Genomic DNA, 27,105 nt, shown 5'->3' on the forward strand with positions numbered 1-27,105 from the left:
CTCCAGCTAAGTAAAAAGTCACCCTCACCTTGAGTGGTTCAGTAACCAAATAGTTTATCTAGCATTCCACAGAGATAAATTGTTTGCTCTTAGAATTAAACTCTCTTCTGTTTCCTGTGCTCAGAGCCCACTGACTATCTTTTATAACCCTTATGAAAATGCTCAATTGTTTCATGTCAGAATTGTCAACTCCTCAGAGGCAAGTCCTGAACTCAGCCACCTTAAAGGCAGATTCAGTGTTGGTTCAAACGCCTGTGGTTTGTAGGAATGGTAGGTTTTTATCAAAGGAAAGTATTTGGGATACAACTTTTCCAAAGATGAAGAAGGTCCTGGTAAAAAGGAAAGTGATACTATTGACTTCTCAACCTACGAGTGACCAGAAATTCAAGCAAAATAGCCATAGGTACAGGAACTAAATAAACATTGCTGAGTTGTTTGAAGGCAGCTACAGTGTTAGCTATTCAACAAATGAATAACTGCAATGGAATCTAGAACATGATTTTGCATTTTACCATAGGAATAGTAGAAAAATTAATTTCAAAATTTTAGAAAAAATAAATGAATGAAATATGCAACTACCATAGTCCATGGTCGAATTATTTTTACTTGTATCTTCATTTCCCATGCTCCACAGTCATTGTAATGGTATGAATCAACAACGAATCACCATTCTGGAAACTCTCTTAAGTTATCACTTACTCTAGTAAACTACTTACCTCTCAGTTTCTCCGTTTCTGTCTCTTAGTAACCTTCAGATTTTAGTAACCTTGCAATCAGATTGTATACGTTTTTGACCAATTCTCATCTATACATGTTTAACTTTCTTTCAAAGCTTTATCCTTATTGTATGACTCTCAAGTATTCCAGGAATCATCCGGGCTATTATTGTAGTCTCATCAGTCAATTCATCTAGACTATCTGAAAACTAAATATTAGTGCTCACCACACACTATTTAATCATCAAGGCTCCTGTTATTCTCCAGAAGGAACCAACCAAAAAAGAAGCATTAACAAATCTTCAGATTACCTATCTCATTCTTCTGTAATACAGAGGATCAATTAAATCTTGTGATGAAGTAGAAGAGAGCAGACATTGAGCTCCTGTTCCAAAGCATCATTTTACAGCCTACTGCATCGGGGAGAGGTGTACTTTGGCTCAATTGCCTTTGGAAGGAACTCCAGGAGAGGCAGATGGAGAGGGACCAGGGTTTTTCTTTTCAGAGGAAAAAGTCTTGCCAGAACTAAGAAATTTAAGTCGTTTTATATTTTGGCTGCATAAAGTTTAAATACTTAATCTGAATAATTAAAAAAATAATCTATGTCCCCGGTGTCTCCTTTTAAAGGATTGTTTATGAATATTGGAATTATTACTGATTATTGAGCCAAATTCATCAATAATAACACTGCTTTCTATCTAGGGAAAAAGACTTAATTTTCAGATATTTCTAATAGTCTTCTCTTTGATTTTCTAGATCCTAAAGAGTTCATTTCCTATGAGCTTCTCATATTTACAGAGGACATGTACATTGAAATATAAGTAATGGTATTTTGTTTATTTGGGACCACACCCAATGGTGCTCAGGGCTTGCTCCTGGCTCCGTTCTTTGGGATCACTCCTTAGGGATCATTCCTGACAAGCCTTGAACTACTATATATAGTGCTGGAGATTGAACCTGAGTCAGCTGAGAGCAAGCCACAGTAATAACATTTTTTAAATAAAAATTCAGAAATTTTATAAACATGAGCTATAAATTGGAAGAACAACATAAATATTAAATCTAACTTTATACCCAAAAAACTTCTCAATAAATCATAAAAAAAGGTATTCAATATAAGTACAGGAAAGTGTTTTTTTTTTGGGGGGGGTGCACACCCGGTGACACTAAGAGGTTACTCCTGCCTATGCGCTCAGAAATCGCTCGTGGCTTGGGGGATCACATGGAACGCCAGGGGATCGAACCATGGTCGGTTCTAGGATAGTGCATGCAAGGCAGGCAGACACCTTACCGATTGCGCCCCACTCCAGCCCCAGGAAAGTGTTTTTAAAACTAGAAATTTCAGACTTGATAAAAGTCAAAAGACCCACTTATAATTTAGCAATTATATTAGTAAATTTTTTATGATATTCACTAATTATCACAATGAAAATTTCAGTATATTTTGAGCAGGTATGAGAGAGGCTTTGGCATCTGACTTCTGTGAATATTTTATTTCAGGCAGCTATCATATAGGGCTCTAGAGTCTCAAAACTATATATGATGATAATGAGGAGAATAAACAGCAACTTCCACGCATTGAAGCTTTGTTGCTCTCTTGTTCTGTCATAGACACTGTATTCAAAATGACTATGGAGTTGAACATCTACCACCGACAATGGCCAAAAGGAAGCTACCTCCCCAACTAAATTTTAAATTCCATGAAGACAGGGAGTTGTACAGAATCTTCAACTGGTGGCAAAGACACTAAAAATACTGATAACTGCTCCCCAGTGCTTGGAAAATAAATCACCAAGTTCAGGGGGGTGAAGATTTATGGGGCTCCAGAGGGGAAACTAGATCAAATAAATTGATGATTCAGGAAGGCAAATTAAAGTTCAAACATTTTATATACATTTATCATTTGTTGTTTCTCAGCAGTGACACAGAAGGCCATTGAAGGAGGCCCATCTGTTCTAAAGCATTTACTGTGTTTGCCCTAAACTTTTTATGTTTGTGCCCACTTTAAATATGAGAAATTGGATAGCAAATAAAAACTTGACAAAGTTTACATAACAAGAAAGTGATAGATTCAAGTTTACTGAATTTATTTGGGGTGGAAGGAAGATCTGGTGACATACCATGCAATCTCAGAGATTATTTTCCTGGGTTTGTAGTCAAGAGTGACCTCTAGGAGGTTCTCAGACAACAATATACAGTGTCACGAATTGCACCAAGGTTAGCCTTCTGTAAGACAAGTGTCGTAACCCCTGTGCTAGCTCTTCAGACCATAAAGCCTGCTGATTTTAAAGCCCGTTTATTCTCATTGTATAATCAGCCATCTCTATCATAGGAGATTGCAAGATATCTTCGCTGTTATCTTGGCTGGATATTTGTGAATCCAAGAACAGTCCCCAGAATGAGAAATTACTTCCCATCCCCTTGTCCCCTTTCGGGGGAAGACCTTGGAAATATTTATCCGCAGCAAATAATAATCCACACAGACCAGAACGATAGGGTTTAAAAGATCGGGCAAGGAGAGCCAAAGAATCCTCCTGCAGCCAGCAGCTTTTCACAGAAGGACCCCTAACTCCTGTCCCTCCAGCTATTTATTCCCAACTCCACAGCGCCCCACCTGGAAGGGTTAGGTGGGGCAAATCCTAAGGAGACACTTTTATATACAATTCCAAGAATCATCTTGTGGAAACTTTTTCATATGCTACAGGAGATAATCCTACCATGTCTTTGGCTAAATGTCCATCTTTTAAAAACATTTTTTTTGTTTGGGGGCCACACCCAGCAATGCTTAGAGGTTTCTTCTGGTTCTGCACTCAGCAAATTACTTCCAGCAGGCTCAAGGGACCAGATGAATTGCTGGGGATCAAACTTGGGTTGAGTATATAACAGCAATTGTTCTACTCTCTGTGCTATTTTTCTAGCCTTCTGAAGAATTTTTTAAGGGGATTTATAGATTGGGTAAAGAAAAGTCCCTGCCTACATTAAAATTCCAAGTGTTCAAAATCAAAGAGCCTGTTTGTCAAGTAATAAATTCTAAAGATAATAAGTTTTAATGATTGTCCTCATAAAACCATAGAATATAGGAGGGTTTTTGGTAGAATTTTAAAGAGAATCTGAAAGAGATTAGTTTGAGTTGAAGGAATATGGCAAATTTTCAGTGAGGGATGCTTGCTAATTCACTTCTTATTTTATTAGAAAATACTTAATTAGCTTCCTGTATAGATACTTCCAAGTCAATTAATTTCCTTGCTACTCTAACATTTTTAATGAAACATTTCTGTAGTAGTTAGTGATAAAGTTCAAAACATTTAAAAAATAGCTATGTGAACTGACACAATTCCCTGCAATAGCACCAGAAACCAAACTCCCCGTAGGAAATTCCTAAAGCTGCTCTGGCACCAACTTGCACCAGCTTTGATATGACATCCTGAAATGAGTAAACAGCAACAACTTTATTTAAGATCAGGTTGTCCTAACTCATCATCTAACGGTAAGATGAAATAGGAAGACACATCACTCTTAGATCTGTGCAAAAACCAAGATCACTAACTACAGAAGAGTGACTTTGACAACCATGACTGGGCAAAAGCTATTCTGGGATTAATAAGAAGGACTCTAGCTTAGGATTCAGCCTAGGATTTGTACAATAACCAAGATCTCTAATTCCAGAGGCCCTACTTCCACAACTGTGATGAAGCAGAAATTCTTGAACCACTATGAAAGACTCTAATCTAGGCTTCTACTAGGTTCTTTGCAAAAAAACCAAGACCACTAATTACAGAAGACTGATTATAACAACAGTGATGGAACAGAACTTATAGAACTGTAAAGAAAGACTATCCTAGGGTTCACCTATGACCTGTGTAAATACCAAGACCTCTAGTTACAGATCTTATCATCTACAACTGAGCAGAAAGTTTCCTGGCACCATAAAAAAAACCTTGAGGTATGAGAATGAGTATGTACAGAGCCTGTAGTTGTTCCCATGACAGTATGCTTCAAGGGTGGAGAAACCGGGGCCGGTCAGGTGGCACTAGAGGTAAGGTGTCTGCCTTGCCAGTGCTAGCCAAGGAAGGACCTTGATCCCCCGGCATCCCATATGGTCCCCCCAAGCCAGGGGCAATTTCTGAGTGCTTAGCCAGGAGTAACCCCTAAGCATCAAATGGGTAAGTCCGAAAAAACAAAACAAAACAAAAAGGGTGGAGAAACCCTGTATACCTTAGGCCAAGGAAATTCCCTTTCTAATTTCCCCAATACTTAATGTACCTTTGCAAAAAGAAACACTTTTTTTTTGTAGCTTCTGGTTTTGGTTTTCTTGATTGTTTTTTGCTTGTTTGCTTGTTTGTCTTTTTGCTTGTTTTTTTCTTTTTTGGTTTGTTAGAGGGGATGTTATCTATTTATCCCTTTCTTCTTTTATTTTTTTATTATTTTTTATTTTTTTGTTTTTGTTTTTGGGTCACACCTGGCCATGCTCACAGGTTACTCCTGGTTCTATGCTCAGAAATTACTCCTGGCAGACTCAGGGGACCATATGGGATGCCGGGATTTGAACCACCAACCTTCTGCATGCAAGGCAAATGCTTTACCTCCATGCTATCTCTCCAGCCCCCCCTTTCTTCTTTTAAATTGACATTTATAAAATCTAGATAAACTTCTCCCAGTTTTTTTTCCTTTTTCTTTTCTTCTATTTTTTTCCCAACAGAACGACAGATGTAAATATAAGAGACATCCCACTTTCAGCATAAATGTAGTAGACATTTTTTGTTTGTTTGTTTTGGCCACACCTGGTGATGCTCAGGGATTACTCCTGGCTATGTGCTCAGAAATTGCTCCTGGTTTGGGGGACCAAATGGGACACATAGCCAGGAGTAACCCCTGAGCATCACCATTTATGCTGAAAGTGGGATGTCTCTTATATCTACATCTGACTTTCTGATAATCTCTCACCCTTTGAATGTGCTAATCCTTGGACTGAATCTAGAACATAGTATGCATTTATTTAATATCTATTTTATACTTCCAAATTTTAGGAATTCAGCCCCACATTTATGGTTCATAGTAACTATATAAGAACATAGCTATTTTTTAAAATAAGTTTTATTGTGACCAAAGTGACTTACAAATCTTTCACAGTAATATTTAAGGTACAAGTGACAATGAATCGGGGCATTCCCACCACCAGTGTTGTCCTCCCTCCACTCCTGTTCCCAGCATGCATCCCATACCTTCCTCCTTTGTCTCCTGGACTGCTAGTGTAACTGGTCCCCTCTTGTACAGCTTGTCGTAGATTGAATATCAATTCTGCTGTTGTTGACTTTGAACTTGGAATTTAAGTCTGATCATTTTTTTTATTTCCACTCAATGTTCATACGACTATTTGGTCCTGGTACCATTCCCCACACACACACCTCGCAGGCCCTTGTTTAGGTCTTTTTAATATATTTATCTTTTCCAGAATTTTATGGATAAATGGTAGAGTATCATCCCTATCTTCCAGATGAGAAATTTGAGGCTATCTCAGTGTGAGGCTGCTCAAAGAAATTGGTCGTAGAGACCATGCAGAGAAGATAACATTTAGTATGTTAAAACCTCACAACCAGATTCTAACGATCAATCACAGTATCAATAATTATCTGATGAGATTACATACTGATATTATTATCTTGTTTCAGACATAGATTGAGCAGACATAGACTGAGGCTTTGTCCCTTAGTCCATGTACCTGGTTGGCTTTCTGACTTCCTTTTTGAAGACGTGTACTCTCTTTTTCTAGAACCTATGATGTATGGTGCTTTGAAAGTCTGGCAGTTATATTTATCCTCTAATGAAATGATAAAATGTAACTTTTATTATTGTTTTATTTTATAAACACTATAAATTCCTTTCCATTTACATGGCAAACCCGATGTGCATTTTCTTGTCACCAGGGGCTCAAGATCTGGATCGTATCCGATTATCTACCTACAGAACAGCATGCAAACTTAGATTTGTTCAGAAGAAATGCAATTGTAAGTATTCCAGTTACATGAGCTAATCACCCTCATGAATCCCATCGGTTACATTCGTTAGTTTATTGAAGCAAGAGTCTTTTGCTAGTGTTGATCAGCACATGTTTGCACAGAAAGAATATAGTGATGCACAATTGAGAAAAATATTACTAAGTGGGACCTGAGTAATCCTACAACTGACTTTACTCACAGCCTTCCCAGGTTTAATATCCACATCCCATATAATTCCCCCCAAGTACTGCCAGGAGTAATCCTGAATGCAGCACCAGGAGCATCACTGTGTATGCTCACCCCCAAAGAAAGAAAAAGAAAAGGAAAAGGGGGGAGGTGGAAGTGGGAGTATTACTAAGGAATTCTGAAGGAATTCTCACTTTTGTCTGCTAAAGAATTTAAAAGGATTGGCCTCTGGTTGTGTGTATATTCCTACACTTGTAATGATTAAATTCTAAATGGATATTTTACTTCTTTTATCTTGTTTTGGTATGATAAAAGCAATGCCATCAAAATGCTGTTCAAGAATGTCATATCGTACATCAGTTTTCTTTTTTATTTGTAATTCTTTTTCAGATATAAACAAATGTTTATAAGTGCCCGGAGAACATTTAGGTTTCTTTCCAAAACTACAAAGTCAACCCATTTTATCAGAATAGTTCACTATGGTTATCTTCTTGAGACAATGGTATGTGAGAAAACTGTAAAACCTAAAAACAATAAATAAAATTTAGTTCTGTTTTTGTTTTTTTGTTTTTTTTTATTTCAAAATTTACAAGAATTAATGAATAGCAAATTAGTTCACTGTCCACTGTGAGCAGATTTTTGGTCAGTCAATGCTTTTATCCCATAAGTAATTTATTTTCTCTTCGAAAAAATTTTTGTTGGGGCCAGAGCGATAGCACAGTGGTAGAGCATTTGCCTTTTACACGGCCAATCCAGGACAGACCTTGGTTTTATCCCAGACATCCCATATAGTCCCCCAAGCCAGGAGCGATTTCTGAGCGCATAGCCAGTAGTAACCCCTAAGCGTCACAGGGTATGGCCCAAAAAGCAAAAAAAAAAAAAATGTTTTATGCTTTCCAGTTTTGAGAACTGAAACTATAAAAATTAATAACTTGTTCATGTTTTAAATTAGTATTGAATAAATATGTGGATTAAAACCACAATGCACTCTTGAATATATACATAACTCTTGACTAGATGCATGGATGTATGAAATTCAGTGAACACAGAAGCAGTCATGCCTTCATCTTTGTTTCCCAGAGTCTCTAAGCAGATATTTTTCTGGGCTCTGAGCAGGTCTCATCCTGTCAGAACTTCTAATCTTCCAACTTATCATGATATATGGAACAGTGTCCATCTGTCCTTTGGGTTTCTCCTCTACAGCTTATTCTCCAGCTATAAGAGGCTAGAAATAGGGGTTAAGTTGAGGACAAGATGAGAATGGAAAAACACAGGTTGGCCAAATATTACTGATATGTGGGACTCCTTGCAAAGTTAAGCAAATTGATGAAAAAAAAAAAAGAGTGAAGGAAACTCTACAATTGTGAAGGGATGTATGGCTTCTTTAGGCTACTTTCATCAGAGATGGAATTTCCAAAAGACATCACAGATGATACTGATGAACAAAAATATCAATAAATAATAGGAAGAGTGGATCCTAAATTAAAAAAACTAAAATTAAATTTTGCATGCAACTGCAGCCACAACCCCCACTTCAAATCCTTATAGCACAGGGGCCTCAAACTTGCGGCCCATGGGCCATTTGTGACCCTCGGTACAACATTTTGTGGCCCGCGGCCGGCCTTCAAATAACTCAGTATTCGCGATTATTCGCTTACCAAATAATTGCAATAAAAATCGCATTAGTAAGAAAATAATCGCATTAAACATTCACATACCCCAAGCAGTTTTGTTTGGTGTATGCAAATGTTTAATGCGATTTTTGCGATTTTTTTCTTACTAATGCGATTTTTTTCACATTTTTTATTGTAAGAATTTATTCAAGAGACAAAATTTATTAACATAATGAGGTAAACTAACATAACATAATATAGTAGCATACATAACATATAATATAATTGTTATAATAATACATGTAAGTCAAAGAAAGTTTCTGACTAAAAACACAAATTTTTTTCATAATGGCTTATATATCTTTCACAGTAGTATTTAGTTACATATTAACATTGAATCAAGGGAATACCCATCACCAAATATGTCCTCCCCCCATTCCAGTTCCCTTTCTACAACCCATATTCCCCACCATCACCCCCCAGGCTACTAGAGTAGGTGAACCCCTCTTTGTCTGGCTTACTACTAGTGATCACATATCTCTTTGGTCCTGGAACCCTCCCTTGTTTCCCTCTCTACTTAAGAGGCAGAGCTAGATAAATTGAGATATGTGGTTTTGTTTGAAGGAAAGAAAAGCAATAGATTGGGGTACAAAATAAGAGGAAAAAATAAAAAAGAAGTCAAAAGTCAAATACGCTGAAAATGGGCGGAGTCCCTCTAGACTCGAGGCTTCCAACCTCAGTTTGAGAGAGGATGTGAAAAAGGTAATTGAAACACCACAACAATACAGAAAGAAATATCGAATTAAATAACCACTGAGCACTACAGCAATAAAGACAGGCACCACACAATAGTCTCGGTTCTGAAATCAAATCATGTTCGAGTGCAAAAAGAAAGAGAAAGACAAGACAAAATAAAATAAAATAATATTGGAGACATCAACCTTAATCTCTACACCAAAAATAAAGACGTCAAAAAAAATCGATCAATCGATAAACATGTGAAAAATGATTGTTTTGTGCTTTTTTTTTCTATTCTTTTTCCCCCTGCAAAGGCACAGTAACTATTGTGGATATTGTAGAGGGAATTCCATTGACCTAGGAGATACAGGGTTTCTCCACCCCTGAAGTATACTGTCATGGGATTAACTCTAGACTCCTTGCATGATCATTTACTCTCCCCTTGTTGCTTTCGTTGTGTGTGGGAGACTGCTGCTTTGTCTTGGATGGTAAGATCTAGAGATCTTGGTGGCTGTGCAGCTCAGGGAATGGAGCTTATGAAGTCTTTCTTTGTGGTTCTAGCAGTTATGCTTCTTCAGTGTCGTTTTAATTCATCTTCTGTAGTTGGTGCTCTTGGTCATTATGTTGCTCCTAGAATGGAGCCTGGGATAAAGTCTTTTGTTATGTTTCCGGAAGACCCATTCAGTTGCGGTTGTCTCAGTCAGACTTCTGGAATTGGAGCTCTTGTTTGTTGAACAGATCGTATCATGTCTTCTGCAAACAATGAGAGCTTGACTTCTTCCTTTCCTATCTGAATTCCCTTGGTATCTTTTTCTTGCCTGATCACTATAGCAAGAACTTCCAGTACTATGTTGAAGAGGAGTGGTGAGAGCGGACAGCCTTGTCTTGTACCAGAATTTAGAGGAAAGGCTTTTAGTTTTTCTCCATTGATTATAGTATTTGTCATTGGCTTGTGGTAGATGGCTTTAACTAGATTGAGAAAGGTTCCTTTCACAGAATGGTCTCACTCATCTATGAGTTTTAAGAAAAATGAAAGATATTCTTGCAATAATAATTTTCAGACACAAAAGAGAAAAGAGCTGGAAGTTACAGCTCACCTCACGAAGCTCAATGCAAACAGGGGTGAGTTTAGTTAGAGAAATAACTACGTTTTGAACTATCCTAATAATGAGAATGTACGAGGGAAATAGAAAGCTTTAAATTTTCCTCTCAGTACTGCTTTTGCTGTGTCCCATAGGTTCTGATAGTTTGTGTCTTCATTGTCATTTGTTTTCAGGAAGGTTTTGATTTCCTCTTTGATTTCATCTCGGTCCCACTGGTTATTCAGTATTAGGCTGTTTAACTTCCAGGTATTAAAGTTTTTCTTCTGTGTCCCTTTGTAGTTCACATATAATTTCAGGGCCTTGTGGTCAGCAAAGGTAGCCTGCAAAGGTAGCCTACATTGATATTATGGAGGTATGTTTTATGTGCTGGCATGTAGTCTATCCTGGAGAATGTCCCATGTACATTAGAGAAGAATGTGTATCCAGGCTTCTGGGGGTGGAGTATTCCGCATATACCTACTAGGCCTCTTTCTTCCATTTCTCTGTTCAGGTCTAGTAAATTCTTGTTGGGTTTCGGTCTGGTTGACCTATCAAGTGTTGACAATGCTGTGTTGAGGTCTCCCACAATTATTATGTTGTTATTGATATTATTTTTTAGATTTGTCAACAATTTTATTAAATATTTTGCTGGCCCCTCATTCGGTGCATATATGTTTAGGAGAGTGATTTCTTCCTGCTGTACATATCCTTTGATTAATACAAAATGTCCATCTTTGTCCCTTATAACTTTCCTAAGTATAAAGTTTGCATCATCTGATATTAGTATGGCCACTCCAGCTTTTTTATGGGTGTTGTTTGCTTGGATGATTTTCCTCCAGCCTTTTATTTTGAGTCTATGTTTGTTCTGACTATTCAGGTGCGTTTCTTGTAAGCAGCAGAAGGTTGGATTGAGTTTTTTGATCCAGTTAGCCTCTCTATGTCTCTTAACTGGTGCATTTAGTCCATTGACGTTGAGAGAAAGAATTGTCCTGGGAGTTAGTGCCATCTTTATATCAAAGTTTGGTGTGTCTTTTGGTCAGTCTTGTCTTAAATTAGGCCATTCAGTTTTTCTTTTAAGAACGGTTTTGAGTCTGTAAAGTTTCTGAGCTGTTGTTTGTCTGTGAAAGCATGTATTGTTCCTTCAAACCTAAAAGTGAGTTTTGATGTGTGCAGTTTTCTAGAAAGCCTGTCTAGAGTACAGGCGGGGTTTGGGTGGGGAGGAGGGAGATTTGGGACATTGGTGATGGGAATGTTGCACTGGTGAATGTTGGTGTTCTCTACATGACTGAAACCCAATTACAATCATGTATGTAATAAAGTTGGTTAAATAAAAAAAAAGAAATTAGACACTTTTAAAATAGCCTTAATCAGCTATAATGTAAGTTCGAACACATGTTTTGTTTTAATATCTATAAACTTCTTTTAGATGTTCCCTAAACACCCCAAATGCAGTTATCTGTTGACTTCACGTTTACTCTACAGAATTATTCATACAGAGTATATGTATATGTATGATGTATATGACATATAGAACTGACCCACATATATAGATATATATATTTTTGTATGAAGTATATGACTTAGGTCCTGCAGAAGTATTCTGTATATAAAGTAGGTCCTGAATAAACATTCTTCCCCGAATGAATAAATATGCCCTACCAAAATGATTTTTTATCAGTCAAGTGCCGAGTCTTATATTGCCACCTTCTCAGTGATCAACCAAAAAAAAACTTGAGGCTTCCAAAGAACTCATGAAAATAGGTCAAATTCTTTCTAGTAATTGTCCTATTTTAACATCAATTGGATTCTTAATTACATCTGCAAAATCCTTCTTTCATTGCCAATACCTGGATTAATGGCAATACTTGTTTAAATAATGCAGAGAAGATGTACCCACAAGGAGCAAGCATTCTGTAATGAGGAGGGGGTGTGGGAGAATATATGATTTTAAAATTCTGTCCACCACTCTGCCCAGAAAATTAGATATTTTCTATTTTTCGATGGCTTTAGAATCTTGTATGAGAAAAAAAAAAAACAGTGCGGCAAACCCTCTGGCACAAAAAAATAAAAAAATAAAATAGATCTAAAATATGAGGTGTACCTATGAGAAAGATAGACAGACTCTCTTCAGTCATGAAATTAAAAGACAGCAGGAGAGTTCTCTAGTCCTACAGTCCAGCACCTGCCAGCCATAAAAGGGGTCTGCCCTTTAAATAAGACACAACCCCTTTAAATAAGACCCTAATCATGATTGGCTGCTGAGTCTATAAAACCCTCGCCAGGGTTGGCAGTTGGAAGCGATAATTGGAGGAGTAGGAAAAGAATTGGTTAGCCGGTGGAAGAGAGAGCTGAAGGAGCAAGATGAGAGTTGGTTAGCAGTTGGGAGAAAGAGGTGGAGGAGCAAGAAAGGAGTTGGTTGCAGTTGGAAGAGACAGTTGAATGTCCCCAAGCCCCGCTCTCTCTCCTGGCCTAGGGTCTTGTCATAGGTTCCTGGTCTTCTCTAATAAATAAGACTATGATATTTGTCAGAGTCTTGCCTGTAGGACTCTGGATTCTAGCAGCAAGGGCCCATCTCTAGCAGATGGAATCTAACAGATTCATTCAGTCAAGAGAAGAGGCAGGTTCCAAAACCTTGGAGCATAATTACATTTGTTTTTTATTGTCCCAAATATTCTTGATACATGATTTTCATTCATAATGTGTTATCTTTCTAGATGTTTTAGACATTTTCTTTAAGTGCTTTGGATTAGAATAGTGCACTCTAGAACATTCCCTATGGGGAAGTTGGTGGCAGCAAAACATAAACAAACACATAATAATGGGAAACATGTGGTCCTCTGGACACAATGGCACTCTGGTGAAGTGTTTGCCTCTAATCAGAGTACGCTTCTGATGAACAAAATTAAGATCTGCATTTTAAATCCTGATACCTGTGATACAGGCTTAATTAAAAGAGCTTCTTCTCCTTAGCTACTTTCATTGTTAAGATCTTAAAGATGCAGAATTTGCTTCCTTGTTAGTATTTTTATTTCTAGAGAACACTGTGAGTTTTCCTCAAGTGGTTGCCACCACATCACCTTGATTTTAGCCAGTACCTGTAGCACTATTTGTGGCATCTGGATGTAGCTACCGCCAGCTTCCTTCTCTCGTTGCAGCATTATTATGGCAGGAATCTGCATTACTTGTGCTCTTTTGCTTTTACAAGTTAAAAAAGTGAGTCATCTTTTAATGCCAGTCAACTGTGAAAGTCTTTCAGACTTCCCCAGTCCATCAAACAGGTGCAAATAGAATGCTACAGCCTTTTCCTAGTTATTCTGCCAAACTATGTGTCTGGCATTCTGCCAGAGTATGCAGAACCAGTCAGCAGAGCTTCACACGAATGCCAAGATGATGCCCTCCCAAAATCTGATTCCAAAACCTGGCTAGAAGAAATCATGTATAAAGAGAGCCATTGAAAGAAAACTAGTTATTTTTTCACCATTCAATGTTAGCCTAAGATATCTGCTTCAAGGGCCCGGAGAGATAGCACAGCGGTGTTTGCCTTGCAAGCAGCCGATCCAGAACCTAAGGTGGTTGGTTCGAATCCCGGTGTCCCATAGGGTCCCCCGTGCCTGCCAGGAGCTATTTCTGAGCAGACAGCCAGGAATAACCCCTGAGCAATGCCGGGTATGGCCCAAAAACTAAAAAAAAAAAAAAAAAAAGATATCTGCTTCGCCTCCTCTTTTCTTTTTAAATCATAATTATAAATTTTTATTTGTTCCAGGTGAGGAGAGCATAGCACAATAGATATTATGTAGTTTCCCTTAAATAAACACCAGATATGAGCATATAATTTAGAACCCAACTCAAATCTTCCAGGTGCAATAGTCTACAGTAAACAGTCTGACAATGTCTACAATGTCTGACAAGCTTGTCATAGAAGGTGAGCCCAGGGACCACTGAAAAGCTAATACAAAGCAATGACACGAGCCCTAACTAGGTAACTTTATTTATCAGGAAAATAATATATTCTGCATAATATCATCTATGATAAATTTTATGGTTTCAAATCTTATACAGCTAAATATGGTTATATAGGATATATTGTAGTGGAAAAGAAAATAGTTAAGGAAACTTTACATGACCAAAAAGAGTAGAGTCTTTGAACATACTTAAAACCATTTGTCCCATGAATTAATTACTCTGGAATGGTTCAATCAGTGATGCCTGGAACTGTATTAGAATTGGTACTTTAGCCTGTTTTCCCCCAGAAGAGGAGGCTCCATGATAAGGCTTATGTTGAAATAGTTCATTTGAATAGTCAATCCAGAGTAAAACTGGAAGAAAGGAAAGAAAGTCCCCTAGACAACATAGTAACTTCCTAAAGAGTCTGTGAATATTAATTCACTTGTCTGCTTCAGTGAGGCAAAAACTTGGAGATACTAATTTACTTGGTAAAGTGTGACCTACAGCAGTGAACAGCCCCTGCTTCTGGGTTGTACAGGGGAGTCCTCAGAGATTCCAGTTATATGCGCCTATACAGCAATAGCCAGAGATCAAGTACTGTCAGGGAGCAACTACATACAACTGGTCAACATCTATGCTATAATGATCACTTCTTCAGGAGTTGGATAAAAAGGTTGAGCTAAGATTTTGCAAAAGTAGAAAAGAAGGTACATGGAAGATGTTTACCATGTCCTTGAGTTTTCTGCGCTGGATATTTTCTTAATATTTTCTACGGATTTCTACAGATGAGTTAAAAAATGCATTTTCCAGGTTCTTGACACAAGATACCTGCAGATACTCTGTCCTGATGATTAGCCATTAAGACATCTCTTTATCCCAAATTTTAATCCAACTTCTAAACAATCTTTGTATTCACTAGTACTGAACCATAGCAGTTTTATCAGTGGGTAAATGGGTAAATAAAATTAATTTCCCAGTTTCTCTTCACTTGATCTCATTGCACAAATGAATAAAAGAACTGGAGGTGAATGAGAGATGAAGCTAAAGATTAGGAGAGGAGTTCAATGTGATTTTTATGCATAAAATATTGAATTTTACTCAGTAGACAATGCAATACTGTTTGACTGAAGTTTATAATATTTCTTAGGATAAAGGAGAAAGGGGGGCCAGAGAGATAGCATGGATGTAGGGCATTTGTCTTGCATGCAGAAGGACGGTGGTTCGAATCTCGGCATCCCATATGGTCCCTTGAGCCTGCCAGGAGCGATTTCTGAGCATAGAGCCAGGAGTAACCCCTGAGCACTACTGGTTGTGACTCCCTCCCACCAAAAGGCGAAAAGGCAGAAAATTCACTTCTACTTTTATCCTTTTATCCTTACTGAGTGAGGATAGTTGCTGTAAAAACCTGACTAAAGCAGTGAAATAAAGCAGTAAAAGCCCTAAGTAAGTTACTAGAATGTAGAAATGATAACAGCATATTTGAAGGAAACTATACTCAGTTACCCATGAAGCCTAAAATAACTGCCCAGAGGGGACATGAGATAATAGATCTTCTTCCTAACTTTACTAAGAATATTCTGAATAAAGTTAAACACTGGCAGTTAGAAATTAGTTATTGTTCACATCTTTCTTTTCATTTACCTTCTCATTATTGGTACAATACTTTGAAAAAATAATAGGCTTGATAAATGCTTGTTCAGTTTAATTTAGTTTAATTTACAGGATGACAGATATTGAGCCAACAATTATTATACCTCATTTTGAATAATGATACTGGTCTTCAAACATAATTTAAGTAACACTGAATACTTTCTTCCTAATACACCATGGGTATATAGCCAGGGCCATTGGGGGTCAACATGATGTTTTATTTTGTTCTTCACCAAAATATTTTATGGAACTTTTTTTAATATTCCTTTTCATCATCTACCTTAACCAGGGAATTAAGGTAAAACTAATATGTTATCCTTGTAAGACATTCTCTCCACAACCCTTAAGCAAAGTAAATTATCTTTGTGTTGGAGGCACAACTTAAGAAGCTTCGAGTTGTTGGAAACATAAAATAATTTGGTGAGCTATTTACTCAGATGATTTTACATTTATTCTCTAGAAAGATATGACTCACTTATGGGAATCAAATCTACAAATTGTGTTTTTATTAACATTTTCTGTTCAAATTTGTTTTTGGTTAATATGAGTGATAGCTAAACTCTTCAGGGTAATCTTATGAAAATAGATTTGTTGACCTGGCAAAGCATACTATAATTGAGTTCTTCCTCTCTAATAACTTTTTAAAAAATGAAGCAACATCACATTTAACTTTAGGTAAATTTTGGTGCATATCATTATAAATAACATCTTTTGCAATTTGGTGCTTTTTTATTTTTGAGGTGAGGAGATCCCAAGTGTTACATTGAGATGATCCGAGATCAAACTGGATTCATCACGTGCAAGATATGTGCTTTCACCACTTTACTATCTCTCCAATGTATCACAGCTTTTTAAATACTATTTTGCATTGAATGCCTGAATAAAAAAAAAATTCAGAGTGTCCTAAAAAATGGTTAATTTTCACATGACTTCTTTGACCACATTGTTCCTGACTCTCCTGGTACCTTTTATGCAAATTCCCCTGAATCAAATGAGAAATGAATTCCTGCTCTTTCTGTCCCTTACTTAATCCCATCCTTAAAGTCCAGTTCCACAACAGTAGTTCTCAAACTGCATTGTCTTTCATAATCAACTATGGAGTTGCTGATGTCCAAGGCTGCCTTTGGCCATTCCCCAGCCCTATCAAATCAGATTCCAGTTTGAGATCCACACACCGCTATGAAGAACATCTCTGGTTTCCACTACTACACTTTTTGACTAACTCTGGGGATCAAATTAGTTCTCATGAAAATTTTAATTGAAAATGAATTTGAAACAAAATTATACATTAAACTGTACAGGATATAAGTTCTCATTATTAAACTATACAGGATACAAGTTCTCATTCTAGTTGCTTGCTAAAAAGTGATAGCAATATTAAACAATGGGCAATGGAAATGATTAGTAAATTACAGACCAGCTTTTCAGTAAATTCCAGGACAAGTTTCTTAATTAGGTCAAAACTCAATCTGATCACTTCATCTTCATTGACCACTTTGCCCTATTGACCATTTCATCCTCTTCTTTCTTTCATCCTCTCCTTATCTTTATAGGTTCACATCCATGAATTAGGAAGCAAAGCAGTACCTTCTCTCCTCCAAATCTTTTCCAAGTTTTTTCTTATCCCGAGTTCCAGTGATTTTTTTGGGGGGTGGCCACATCCGGTGACGCTCAGGGGTTACTCCTGACTATGCGCTCAGAAATTGACCCTGGCTTGGAGGACCATATAGGGTCCATTCTGGGTCACCTGAGTGCAAGGCAAACAGCCTATCACCACTTAAATGGTTTTTTAATGTTTAATCTTCACTCCTTTTTTTTTTTTTGGTTTTTGGGTCACACCCGGCTGTGCTCAGGAGTTATTCCTGGCTCCATGCTCAGAAATCGCTCCTGGCAAGCACGGGGGACGATATGGGATGATGGGATGCCAGGATTTGAACCGATGACCTTCTGCATGAAAGGCAAACGCCTTATCTCCATGCTATCTCTCCGGCCCTATTTTTTTTGGGGGGGAGCACACCCAGCAGTGCTCAGGGGTTACTCCTGGCTATCTGCTCAGAAATAGCTCCTGGCAGGCATGGGGGACCATATAGGACACCGGGATTCGAACCAACCACCTTAGGTTCTGGGTCGGCTGCTTGCAAGGCAAAAACTGCTATGCTATCTCTCCGGCCCCTATCTTTACTTCATTTTGTGGACTGTTGATTTTCAGTATATCTTCTGAATGAATGTTTCCTTAGGGGAATTATAGTCTTTTATATGGACAAGACCCCATAGTTTGTTGAAATTGTTGCAGGTTGAAGCAGTAGAGAGCAGGAGCAGTAGTAGCCTCCAGAAAAGCAGAATGCTACAACCCCTGACCCAGTACAACCCTTTACTGATGATGTGCCTGGGAAGATCCGGACTGACAAGATTGGCCATAAGCATCTATGTGCATGGATATTTGCTTCCCACCTGCTCCCCTAGGCAATTGTAAGGCTTCATCCAAGTTCTACTTGCTCTACACAGCACAGAAACCCATCACCTGAGTTCTTGGGGAGTCATGAAACTTAGCCTGAAGCGAGGAACTTTCTCTTTGTAAGAAAATGTCAGTCCTGAATTCTGTCTGGGGCTCATCGACAACCTTCAAAGAGAAGAATTTCAGAAAAAGAAGCAAAGTTAATATTTATATATTATGAAGAAAGGAGGAGTAACTATAAGAGTGATAGGGAGAAATTACCAGCATCTCCAGAGGGTTGAGAGCCAAGAGTATCCCATAAGTGAAAGGAAATATGTATGATCCTTTCTGTGTAAACCCAGACTGGGATGGAGACTAATATTAAATGAAAAATCCATTTAAGAATTGTCATAAGAAAAATTCATTGCTGATGTATGTTTATCTTTTAGTGTGAAAAAAATGTATTGGATAATTTAAAAAGTAAATCCTCATAATTAACTTTTCTATAAGCCCACAATCACATTTTAAGATCTGTGTTGTGAGTGAACACAAGTTGGCAATGAAGCCTGCTGTTAAACAGAAATGTTACCTAAATTAGATTCTCATTCTTTAGAGACTGTGGTTAAATGGAATATTCATGTTGTGAATTCTGAAGTCCATGAAGTTTAATATCTATGGACGTGACTAATAAATGAGTTATTTTGGAAAATAACCTTTCTCCTTTGCTAGAGGATTTGATGCGTAATAGAATAGCATTTTCTCTCTATGCCTTTCTCTCTTTCTTGCATGTTCATACAGGTATATGAATAAAATCTGCATTTTATATATTCTCAATGACATATTGCCAAACTTTGTTCAATTCTCAGCTTGGCTGAAATTTTTCTTTTTCTTCTAATTAAGGAAGCACATCATAAAATAGTGAATAATCTTCTTAGAGACATATATCTCAGACCATTCTAAAACAATATGAATATACATAAGTATAAGGTATACTTAAAACTTGGGCTGGAGAGATAGCACAGCAGTAGGAGATTTGCCTTAGATGCAGAAGGACAGTGGTTCAAATCCCGGCATCCCATATGGTCCCCCAAGAGTGCCAGGAGCAATTTCTGAGCGTAGAGCCAGGAGTAACCCCTGAGCGCTGCCAGGTGTGACCCTAAAGCCAAAAAAAAAAAAAAAGATATACTTAAAACTATGTAGTTACTCGCTTCTTACAACACAATTACTAGGCAGTAGTAATTGACAGACAATTACTAGGAGTAGCAGGCTATCTTGGTGCAGCACTGAGGACCACTAACTTTGAGCAATGCTTCTCATACTTAATAAGGACAATCTGCGTGAAGATGGTACAAACTACCGAATATGCAGACTCTAATTTTCTTGGTCTGGGGCAGGGTCTGGGATTCATCATTTAAAACAAGACTAATTCTTTTCTTCCCTAAATGTGATTCTAGACTAGCAGTAGCAGCAGCTTGACTGGGAGCTGGTATACGTATAACTGTCCATGATTCTAAAGTTCAGCCACAATTGGAAATACTACTGTAGCATAACTAAAGGGAAATCATCATAAAATGATTGTTCATTGACCTTCCCCAGTTGCAAACCTTTTGAGAACTTCTAAAGGTTATAATCTTAATCACCTGGAAAGAACTTTTTGGAACCTTTTACTCACATTCCTGAATTTCAGAATAGTAAGTAGCAGAATTGGACTTGAAAATGTTAAAGCCATGGGGGGCCGGAGAGATAGCATGAAGGTAAGGCATTTGCATTGCATGTAGAAGGACAGTGGTTTGAATCCCATAAAGTCCCCAGGAGCCTGCCAGGAGTGATTTTTGAGCATAGAGCCAAGAGTAACCCCTGAGAGCTGCCAGCTGTGACCCAAAAACAAACAAACAAACAAAAAAAGAAAGAAAATGTTGAGGCCATCAGCAAGTGCTTTATAAAAAAAATATATCATTGCCAGAGAGATAGCACAGCAGGTAGAAGGTTTGCCTTGCACGCAGCCAACCCTGCAGACCTGGCTTCAATCCCCAGCATTTCATATGCCAGGAACGATTTCTGAGCAGAAAGCCAGGAATAATCCATAAGCGCCACCAGGTATAGCCCAAAGATTAAAAGCTAAACAATAAAGGATAGCATGCTTAGATTTGTTTCCTATACCCAATGTTTCATGTGATCCATAGTAAGCTAGATCTGGACTAACTCATGAAGCAAATGAAACCCTGAATGTTTATATTCCTATTTTCTCCAAATTTTCTCATATTTTACACTACCCACGTCAATTATTTCTAATTATAAACTAGTTTAGAATTTTGTACTTTTCCCAGAAATATTTGTATTTCAGTAATCTCTAACTACAAAACATAGTAATAGTAATAGCCCATATCCTATTTGAATAGTGTAAGATATCAGTGCAAACCATCTCTTGAGATCAACAGTCTTCCCTACAAACATACAAATCCCCTTCCTAGCGTGCCCCAACTTCATCCTTTTCAGCATCACAATCAGATTATCAAAGCTTCATTCATTTCCATCAGACCCATAATTATTATCTCTATTGTAAACAAGTGACCTAAACCAGCATTCTTCACCTTCAAAATTGTGCCTGTCTTAAAGGTCTATGAACAAGAAGTTAGAAACAAGATGGTAGACCAGAGATTTTCAACATTTATAATCTTCATTCAGGCTGGCACCAATCTTTATACCAGGGTATGAAGACTACTGATCTAAGCTATAATAATTAAATAATAGGGGCTGGAGCGGTAGTGCAAGGAGTAAGGTGTCTGCCTTGCCCACATTAGCGTAGGACGGACCACGTTTCGATCCCCAAGCATCTCATATGATTCCCCCAAGCCAGGAGCAATTTCTGAGTGCATTGCCAGGAGTAACCCCTGAGCATCACCAGGTGTGGTCAAAAACAAAAAAAATAAAATAATAGTTTTAAATTCTAATTAATTAAAATTTTTAATTTAATTTTATTTTATTTAAACGCCTTGATTACAAACATGATTATGGTTGGGTTTCTGTCATATAAAGAACACCCCCATCACCAGTGCAGCATTCCCATCACCAATAACCCAATTCTCCCTCCTCCCCACCCCACCCCTGCCTGTACTTTACACAAGTGGAAAAAGTGGAAGGTGTAAGTAATGTATGTAATTAGTACTAATATTACAATTCTGTGACATTAAATACTGCTTTTAAACTACACTTTATTCTTGATACAGTTGTTGAAAACCAATTATTTAAACATTTAAACAAATACCTTACATGGTATATTAATATAAAATGTGTGCAGTTATAAAGAGAAGGAAAACCCATTCCTAATTTGTGCCTCCTAGCTGGTGGGGCTGTGTGATGGACAGTTGAGATTCATTTAGTAAAATGTGCACAGTGCCATCTAGTGGTATACTGTCATCATTGCACAGCCTCACCAAAAGTCATTTTCCAAACTGATTTCTCAACAGTAAGCAACATTAATTGCCATGTCGGACTTAAAAGAGTTCTTAATAACTTTTTAATGACTCTCAACTTAGAGTGATTTTAGTGTTTTGTTTAACTAAACAAAGGCTGTGATACTTAGTTTTCTCTATAATAATTCATAGATATTAAATGCTTACTGTAAGAAGTGAATTATCTCATTTGATCTCTATATTGGAGGAAGGAGCTATTGTTGCCTGCCCCTTCACAGATGAGGAAGCCAAAATTTAAAGAAGTAACTTGCCCAAATAACTTGCCCAAGGGAAACTAATTTAAATCCATTTGGTTTCTGTGAGCAAGTTTCTACTCCTGAAGTAGTTCCCATGAAAATTAAGTCTCCAAGAAATATTTGTGAGAGAACCTCCCTCACCAGGCCTCGATATATTGACCTGAACTCCTCTAATTCCGGATTTATAACAATAACACTAATAAACTCCTGCTTTTATAATGGGGTGTGTCTTATGCTTCTTTTTTATCAGTCACATCTTATATGTTCAAAACTACATATTGATTCAATTATTGACTTAGCCCACTAAGATGCAGTTGAATTCATAGGTCTTGCAAATGTGAATAGGCTAGCATGGCTGTAGATTGAAAAGTTTAACTCTTGACATTACCATTTGTTGGTCATCTATTACAAATCAAGCTTTTTGGTCAGCAGTTCCATTTCTTTTTTTTTTTTTTTTTTTTTGGTTTTGGTTTTTGGGTTACACCCAGCAGCACTCAGGGGTTACTCCTGACTCTATGCTCAGAAATAGCTCCTGGGAGGCTCGGAGGACCATGTGGGATGCCAGGATTTGAACCACCGACCTTCTGCATACAAAGCAAACACCTTACTTCCATGCTATCTCTCTGGCCCCAGCAGCTCCATTTCTATTTTCTCTTTGAACCAACACTCCCTCTGGAATCTCCTCATCTCTATCAAGAGAATGAAAACTTTTTCACAGATGAAGTAACTTGACAGTTTTAACAGAATTTGAAGAGATGACTCAACCTTTTGAATTGCAAGATCTAGTATACTTTCCACTCTTAAATGGTAAATAGATGCAGTATGCATGAGCACAGTATTCCTCTGTACCACCATACCCTGTGCAGAAAAGTCCCCAAGTCTTCCTTGGACTAAGCCTCAGACAGCAGTCACTGTTACATGCAGGTATGTCTATCTCTAGTGCTTTCTTTTCTTATGGTCAGAGTTCAAACACTTCATAGCTGCATTTCTGTTCGTATCACTCTCCCAATTTAAAAAACTGTGCCTTTATGCTTTCTATTAAAAGCCCAAAATCCACATGACTACAGCATCCCTGTGACTTTCTCTAGTTCTTCTGGCCTCTTTGTGATCATAGTGTAATCCCTTTCCATACCTGAATTCCATGTCATCATTCTTGATATCTGTTTATGTAATCCTGAGTGATGTGTATGTCCCTAGCAGACATGCTCCTGAGACATTAGTTCCCTGAGACAGGAACCACATCTGTATTGTTTGCACTTAAGTCCCCAAAGCCTGCCTTCCCATAATTGTGAAACCTAGTGTAATTATATCATTCTAGGATCTATTATCTCAGCCAGAATTAATACTTTATCTTTGTCATATCTTAAATGTAGGAACACACAGGGAATACATTTATTTTAGTAATTTTCATGTGATTCCATGACATGTTATTTGTCCATCACAATAAACAATTATTATTTCATATAACCCATACTCTACACCAAGCATTCTACAAGCATAATCTTATTAAGTCTTCATAGTAATCATCTGGAGGTAAGAGTGATTATTGACTTCACTTTCTAGGCCAGGTATTTAGTGGGTATACATATGAAAATATATACACACACACATATATATTTTGAAGACATCCTTTGAAGAACCCTTTTTCACTGTTGAGTTATTCTGTTGCCATATGCTTACTTAGCCAACTGTTGTTCATTAAGTTCCATTGATGTGTGAGATTCTGTAACTGTTGGGGTGAGAACAGTTATTATTATGATTGTCTCTTCCAATTGAATGTTCTAGACAGATAGGGTAGCAGACATGCAACTCATTGCAAAAATAAGTCACTGTATTATATTTGAGATAAATTGCATTCTAAGGCTGCATAGAGGGGCTCTATGTGGATGAAAAGTAGACAAGTAAATAGGAGCCAGATCAAACGGAACTTTGCATTAACTGTTGATAAGTTGAATTTCAATATAATAGGAAGTTATTCGAGGAGTTTAAGCAGCATACAAATATCGAATATGATGATTAGCTCATACAACCATAGAAATAGTACGAGGCACTCATTTGCCTTGCATGCAGTCTACTCACAGCACTGCTGTGAACCCCAGAGCACCACCAGAAATGATCCCTGAGCACAAATCCAGGAATAAGCCTTGTGCACTGCCAAGTGTGGTCTCAAAGTCAAAACCAATAAACAAAAAGAATATCGCATCTAAATTATTCTACTTATAGCATATTAAAGAATTGAGATGAAAAAGATAAAAATGTAAAAACTAACTTAGTTAACCAAGGGTGGTACTATTGGTGATGAAGTTGGGCAGTAGGAATCAAAGTGCATAGAAATGGAGAAATTGGAAAGATATTTAGGAGATGGAATCCAGAGAACTTAGTTATTGACTGAACTGAGATGTGAAGACATAGGGATGAAATCCAGAACTGGAGGAGGGACAGAGTTGAGGGAGTGATTTTTACTAGGAAACGGAGCCCCAGAGAAAGTGAATTTGATAAGAGAAGAAATAAGTATTACTTGGAATTGTCTAAAGGACCCCCCCATAGGCATATTGACCACTTTTTACAGTGGACCCAGATAATTCCTCTCAAGGAATTTTGAAATTTTTCCTGGAATTTAAGAGATCCAAAAATCCAAGGTCCCTCTCTCTCTACAGAGCTTTCTCCTTCTTTGGTACTCTCCTACTCCCTCCTTTGCTGATGCTCGAAGCAATGCCTGTTTTAACTGATCCATAGCCAAGGATCAGGTAAGGACAGGTAATGCCTTTGGTGACTTGGGCACCCATAACAATACGAAAAATAGGTGGGATATTATTGTGGAAATTTTCATCATCGCTCCCCTGTTTTCTTCCTGCATCCAAATAGTTCCTCAATGATCAGATCCAGAATAATGTAGGGATCCCAGATACTTCTCTCAAGAATAAAATTAAGTAATTCAACTTATAGGTGCCATCTCCCTGGGAGATGCTCTATGGAAACACTGGCTAGATAACACTAGAAAATACAAATTCTTGTTATGTGATACATGAATGGGTTGCAAATTTATAATAATGAATTTGTTAAAATCCAACAAATATGTGTCTATTTCAGTTGGAAAGTAATTTGTATTTCTCTGACCAAACTAGAGATAAGCAAATAGTTTCTTCTTTTGATTCACATTGTTCATTTTCAAGATCAGAGGATATTGTCCTCTGACTGCATTTTCTGGTTTAGGAATACTTCATAACTGGGGAAATCTGAGGCTGTAAGTCTTTGGGATTTATAGAAAAATGAGCCTGATTTCGGCCAGCCCTTTGGATTCCAAATGGAGGATAAAGTGTTGTTAATTAATTATGATAGGTTTTTTTTATCTTTTTATTATAATATCTTTTTTTAAGCACCATGATTACAAACATGTTTGTAGTTGTATTTCAGTCATAAAAAGTACAGCCCCCTTCATCACAAAGAGTGTTAAATGGAGTTAGAGAAATAACTATATTAACAATTATCATGATGATGGAAGTGAATGAGACAAAAAGAATGCCTATCTCAAAGACAGGCAGGGGATGTGGGAGGAGGTAAATGGGCGGCATTGGTTGTGGGAAGGTTGCAATAATGTTAGTTTTTTTATAAAGACAGTTTTAAATGTGAATAAAGAGTAGGAGACAAAAATTTGGAATATGTGAAAGCAAAACATATTAATAAATGAAATAAGGGTGTATATATACATATATGAATATACTTCATTGAGAATGCAGCATTGTCTCCAAGAAAAAAATATAAAGAAAAATGAGTCTAAATGTGGTAAAGATGTCAGAATTCCCTTACTATAAATAAGAATATAAAATGCTATAACTGCTTTGGAAACTCTTCTAAAATTAAATATATACCTATCTCACAACTAGGCATTTTTGTCTAAATATTTTAAAAGACAAAGTAAAATCATATGATTGTACAACAATATATATTGGGGAGGGAAGATTTTGTCCATATCTGTGATGTTCAGAGGGTATTTCTGACTTAGTACTAGTAAATCATTCCAAGTGGTACCCACAGGACTCTATGTAGTGCCAGGCATCTAACCCAGACTTCTAATCTGTTCAGCTATCTCTGTTCCCTAAACAAAGATTTGTATGTGAATATTCATAGCTCCTTTGTACATAAAACAAACTATGCCAATCAACAGGTAAGTTGGTAACCAAACTTTGCTTTGTCCAGATATCAGAATACTACTTGGCAAAAAAAGGAACATGCAGCAACATAGATAACTCTCAAAGTAGTTAAAATCAATAAAATAACCCAGACCCCACCCTGAAATAGAGGATCTACTGAATGATTCTCACTATAGATATTCCAAAAAATTATTGCGGAAAAGTCCATAAATGATTGCCGGGGACAGGGAATGGGATTATAAAGGAACATGAGGAAACGTTTGGGAGCGATGAACACTTTCATCATCTAGACTGTAGCAATAGTTTCTACTATGTTATAACAAAACCTCAGAGCAAACAGAAATGGAAATGGATTTCTTCACTATCCTAATGAAAGTAACCGTGACTTACTTTACATGAGCTAGTCAATAATGTAGCTCAGAAACTGATCTTGATCTGCTTAGTTAAGTAATCTGTGACTTAATTCTGTTACATTGTAGAGATCATTTTTCTTTTCACCTGTTTTATCTTATCTAAACTCATTTTCTCTTTTCCTAGTCTAACCCTATGCTTCTATAAGTAAATGGTCTCTTTAATGCTCAATACAATATTATTACCTTTTAAACACTAAAATTTAACTGCTCTTCACTTATTCTTTGAAGAGTCAGTAGCTACAGTGGGAAAGCCCTTAAAAAGAAATAGTTATTAACTATAACTGCAAGTGATATGTACTTTAGACTTGCTAAGAAACTGGAACTTAATATTCTCAGCAATAATTAGTTATAATTATGTGTCCTGATAGAGTTGTTAATTAACACTAGTGGTAACCACATAATGGTAAGAATATAAATGTACCAATGCAACACATTGTGCACTGTCAGTGTACATATTATTATATACCAATTA

General features: G+C 37.2%; 1 protein-coding gene across 6 annotated transcripts in view; it reads left to right on the plus strand.

Annotated features, from left to right (window-relative positions):
• DTNA (dystrobrevin alpha) overlaps positions 1-27,105 on the plus strand; it is a 376,270-nt gene that overhangs the window by 252,973 nt on the left and 96,192 nt on the right. For all 6 annotated transcript variants that reach the window (XR_007493790.1, XR_007493791.1, XM_049769646.1 and 3 more), the window contains one exon: positions 6,641-6,721. Coding sequence is in view for 4 of the 6 variants with exons in the window: in XM_049769646.1 (XP_049625603.1) it covers positions 6,641-6,721 (81 nt within the window). In the remaining 2 variants the exon portion in view is untranslated. The remainder of the gene's footprint in view (positions 1-6,640; positions 6,722-27,105) is intronic.

Source organism: Suncus etruscus, chromosome 3 (genome assembly GCF_024139225.1).
Source record: "Suncus etruscus isolate mSunEtr1 chromosome 3, mSunEtr1.pri.cur, whole genome shotgun sequence".
In the NCBI taxonomy this organism is placed as follows: Eukaryota; Metazoa; Chordata; class Mammalia; order Eulipotyphla; family Soricidae; genus Suncus; species Suncus etruscus.